General features: G+C 36.1%; 1 protein-coding gene across 1 annotated transcript; it reads left to right on the top strand.

Moving 5' to 3' along the window:
- The first annotated feature begins 1,628 nt into the window (after positions 1-1,628).
- Positions 1,629-4,441, top strand: LOC113287173 (protein YIPF6 homolog). The gene is made up of 4 exons (XM_026535848.1): positions 1,629-1,790; positions 1,963-2,536; positions 3,312-3,386; positions 3,966-4,441. Exons 2-4 carry the CDS (start codon positions 2,006-2,008, stop codon positions 4,224-4,226), a joined length of 867 nt encoding a protein of 288 aa, XP_026391633.1. The 5' UTR covers positions 1,629-1,790; positions 1,963-2,005; the 3' UTR covers positions 4,227-4,441.
- The last annotated feature ends 553 nt before the right edge of the window (positions 4,442-4,994 follow it).

Raw genomic sequence — 4,994 nt, 5'->3', positions numbered from 1 at the left:
AGTAAAGATATTTTTCTTGTTGTCATACTTCAACATATATTGGTTCGTTCATATCATGGATGAAGTAGAGAAATTGAAATTTTCTAACTCATATCATCTTTTGTGGGTTCTTCCACAAAAATTGGAATACATGTGATTTTATTTGCAACTCTTTTGAAACTATTGATTCTTTAATAGTCGAGCGCGTGGATTACATTCCACGAAACATTCAAATTTGGGGAGACAATATCATGTACAAAATAATGGTCCAATTACTTCTAAACCCCAAATAAATATATTGGAATCGAGTTGGTACAACCAACTGAACAAAAGAAACCATTCGACTATAGACAATATTATATTCAATAGAACAAAACAGCATTAACACCAATCATGATTTAAATTGACCGTTTATATGTTGTGGACTTATCTTAAGACAAAAATAAATAAAACTAGGTATGTTCTAAAGAAAGCAGATAAATAAGCCCAACAAATATACAGTCTTTTGTTACATACCTCATATTAATTGGTTCCCACCATATCTGGTTCCCACCAGACTTACTCGTGCACGTCCCAAAACCAGAAAACTGGACAGGACATGAACAAACTGCACTTAGTCGGCTGAAACGAGCCGAGTCGGATAGACTGGAACGGACCGAGTCGGATCGGGTTGGGCTAGTTCACGGAACAGAACGGAACAAGTTAACCTTCTGGAACAGATTTCCTTCCTCCTCCATTTACATAAACTCTTAGCGGAGATTTCACAGTTACCACCCACCGAATATGAATCGAGAGAATCATGTAAAAATAAAAAAATAATATTTATGCCACAATCAATCATGGGTAGTATATGGAAACAGATTGGACTATATTTAATAGAAAAACATGCGCACCACACCAAGCAAAAACAGGTTAGTGGAGCATGGCAGATGAATCAACCAACAGCGCCATCACATAATAATGATGAAAAATGTTCAATTATGGTTTCTTTAAATCCAAAAATAATCTAACCTAGGGATACGCCATTAGATCTAGTCATAACAAACATTACTGATTTATGCAATCATGTATTAGATTTTTTTTTCTTTTCTATTGAACTGTTAATATCATAGATTAACCAATCATACATCGACGGATATGTATTAAAAATCGTGTGATCGCAGGATACATGTTACAAAGAGAAAGAGATTTTGTTCAGATATATATGGTAGTGTCCGATTAAATTAAAAAAGAATTGAAATAGATAACCATTTCCTGAGATCGTACTTGAATGATGATTACCAGAAGAAAAAGAATGAAAACTTGCGCGGTGAAGAGATCGTGTTTATAACGTGATTTAGGATAATCAGGGGTGAAGGAAGGAGATATAGAGACAAGAAGAAGAACCATTGTACTAGAGAGATCAGTGGTTCTATTACATAGGTTACAATATATAATATAAAATGGGTAAGTGGATGGACCGCACATCCAAATACCGTAGGCCATGTAAAAAAAGAAAAAAAAAAAAACCGTGATGAGAACAATGTGAGCCTCTGAGAACCCTGGGATCGAAGAAGATCTTAGAATTTAGATTGTACATCTAACAGTCTAAAACTAAAGAAGACATCGTCCTCGGGTCTAACAGTGAGTCAAGTTACCTTTCTTCCCTTCGCCATGACGTTTCTATTTGGGTGCGTAAAAAAATAAAAATAGAGAGGGAAAAGAAGAAGAAGAAGAAGAAGAAGAAGACGAAGAAGAAATAAATCGAGCTTCAATGTGTCCATCTTCTCAACAACCTCTTCATCCAATCAGACCCTAATATCCTCTTCCTGGTAATTTCTAGGGTTTCGTTTTATTACACTTCTCTGCATGTTTTTTTAGTTTTAATTTTACTTTCTCAAATTAGGTTTTTATCGTTCTTGATTAGAATGAAAATTTCCCCAAATTCATATTAGATCTGTTTTTTTTAGACATCTAATCTGATCCGTGTCTTGTTTAATTCAGATCTAAGCCAAATTTGTTAGATCTAACGCTGAGAAAGGGAAAAATGTCTCATATGTCTCATAATGATACAGTACCACTACATCCGTCATCACAATCAGACATCGATGAGATAGAAAATCTGATTCATGCTAGTGTTCAATCTGGACCAGCAACTGTATTACCAGCTAGACCACCAAGTCCACCTAGGGCGTCAATTCCTATTTCATCATCTCCATTTATAAATTCGAACATTCAACAACAACAAAAGCTACCAGTTTTTCAAAAACCTGTTCAGACTAGTATTCCTGTGCCACCTGCTTTACCACCTGTTGTTAATGCTAATTCCAATGCTGGGGGTCGTGGAAATATTGGTTCCAGTGGATTTGGTTCTCCACCAAATACACTTACTGAACCAGTTTGGGATACTGTGAAGAGAGATTTGTCAAGGATTGTTAGTAATTTGAAGCTTGTTGTGTTTCCAAATCCTAATCGTGAAGACCCTGGGAAAGCTTTGAGAGATTGGGATCTTTGGGGGCCATTTTTCTTCATTGTCTTTCTTGGTCTTGTTTTGTCTTGGTCTGCATCTGTCAAGAAGGTCAGTAGAACGACTTTATTATTCTTGTGTATATTCTTTTTTGAATTTTAATGGATAATTATCTGTACAGTCAATATGTTGAGAAAACCATTGCATTTTGCTTGTAACATTTGATTTATATCTTTAAATTGTATGTAAATGTGGATTTATGGTTGGATGATTTTCCAAGGCAATAATGAATGATAATAATCTGCCTAGTTTGTTATACTATTGTGTTTGTATATATTCTGCCATTGATAATAGTTTAATGTCTTGTTTCTATATCCGAAGGAATAGATTAAGAAAAATCTATGAATGTAATGCGAAGATAGATTTGACAAGTGAAATACTTTTGTGGATAACAAATAATTTTGGTAGAGCATTCCAAATCCTAAGTCTGTCAATGTTGATGCCGTTCTTCTGATTGTGCGCACACCATTACTATTTAAGATGTAATGCAATTACTGGGATCCCCTTAAGTCTATGTCTGTTAAGTTCAATTTGGAGGTCTTACTTAAATTTTCGGTTGAGCCATAGTACCATACAACTTAGAGTATCACTGGCAGGGCTGCTCTAGACAACTTGCAGATCTGATGAATATCATCTCTTTAGGTATAGTTGGGAAGTGTGATTTCACAGCATTGTCCTTTGAGTCTGTGGAAATGAAGCAGAATCAGCATTTTCTATTTCATTGCTTTGTTTGAAGTGGCTTGGAATTTTTAGAGAGTGAGAATTTTATTTTTAGTTATGATTCAAATTCATTACTAAGTTCTTTTTACTGTTGATTATCTTCCAGTCAGAGGTTTTCGCTGTTGCTTTTGCGCTTCTTGCAGCTGGAGCTATAATTCTGACATTGAATGTCCTGCTTTTGGTAAGTAGATAACTTGGTCTGTGTGAATATGCATTATTAATTGTGTGTATGAGTTGTGTTGTTGCCTCTGCATTTGGTTGGATCTTATGCATTTCACCCCACTCATATAATTTTCTTTTTTGCGTCTAATCTTAGATTAGAAGATTGTCTCTTCCTGAAATTCTAAAAGATCTAATGTGTTTGATTAATTGATGGTTGCCTCGAAGAAGAATGTTTGAGTTTCTTATTGACAAATTGCCCAAGGTTTCCCTTGAAACCTTACAGCGCATGACACAGGTGTTTTCAGGAGATCATTTGTTTGCTGATTAAGAAGGATTTGTTGTAAACTGAATTGGGCTGTAAGCACCCACCGATATCAACTCTTTAGTGTCTTTTGACTTTACCTTCACTTAACAAGGTGATGTTTATCGATTGTTGACAATGCCTACCCAGTTAACTTTGCAATTACAAACCTGTGTGAATTTTGCACTTCATTGTGACTAGGAAACTCAACTATTTCTATACAATTATAGTTTTGGAGTTTGCTTGTTTAGGTACGTCTTTAAACCACTGACGATGTTTCATGGTTTATTTGTTTAGGGTGGGCACATAATCTTTTTCCAGAGTCTCAGTCTTCTTGGTTACTGTCTGTTCCCTCTGGATATTGGAGCCCTAATCTGCATGTTGAAAGACAATGTCATACTAAAGGTGGTTGTGGTGTGTGTAACATTGGCGTGGAGCTCCTGGGCTGCCTATCCATTCATGAGTTCAGCTGTCAACCCAAGAAGAAAAGCACTTGCTCTTTACCCAGTCTTCCTCATGTATGTCTCTGTTGGTTTTCTAATAATTGCTATCGATTAAGAACACTCGATGAAAGATAGAACACATGCATATTTGATCTCATCAACAGACAAACAAAGCGCACTTGCAGAAGGTGGACGAGCAAGTGTTCAGCATTTTGCTTCTTATGTGTGGACTTCTTGTTTCTTACTACAATTTTTTGACCTTACACTTAAATATTTGGAGACTCAAAATATCATTTTAATAGTAGTTCTTTAGGGCTGTGTCTTATCACATGGATCATATCCTATTTTGTTTTTGTAGTAATTGCAGTAAAATGGATTTTGGTCATTAAACTTCATATGACATCATAACCATAAACATTCAGACAGAGTAATGGAGAAGGTTGGAGTAGTCAAAATTAGGATGCCGTTCTTCTTTGCAGAAAGGAAGTTTGAGGTTCTTGTCGCACACACCTCAAAGTTATCAGCTAGGTTTGGGGGATAACTTAGTCAGCCCTGAGTTGTGAAACCATGTTGCCAAGGGATGAAAGTTTTCTAATCCCTTCATGAAGAACATGTTTTACATTGAGAGTATGCTTTACGAGATTCAGGAGGAATTTTAAGTACTGGAAAGGGGTAGGAAGGCTCGGTGGGTACTTAATACTAAACTAGGAAAGGGGTAGCAAGCCTTGGTGGGTACTTAATACTAAACTAGAATGCGGAAAAGGTGGGTTCCAGGAGCATTGAACGGTAGGTTTCACAAACTAGAGTTAAGATAGGGTTTTCATAGAAAGGATTGGCGGTGGGATTAACCTTGTATTAGCGCATAATAGTTAAAGAGTCATTC

The sequence above is a fragment of the Papaver somniferum genome, chromosome 6 (genome assembly GCF_003573695.1).
Source record: "Papaver somniferum cultivar HN1 chromosome 6, ASM357369v1, whole genome shotgun sequence".
NCBI classification, from domain to species: Eukaryota; Viridiplantae; Streptophyta; class Magnoliopsida; order Ranunculales; family Papaveraceae; genus Papaver; species Papaver somniferum.
This window is presented reverse-complemented; position numbering and strand designations above follow the sequence as displayed.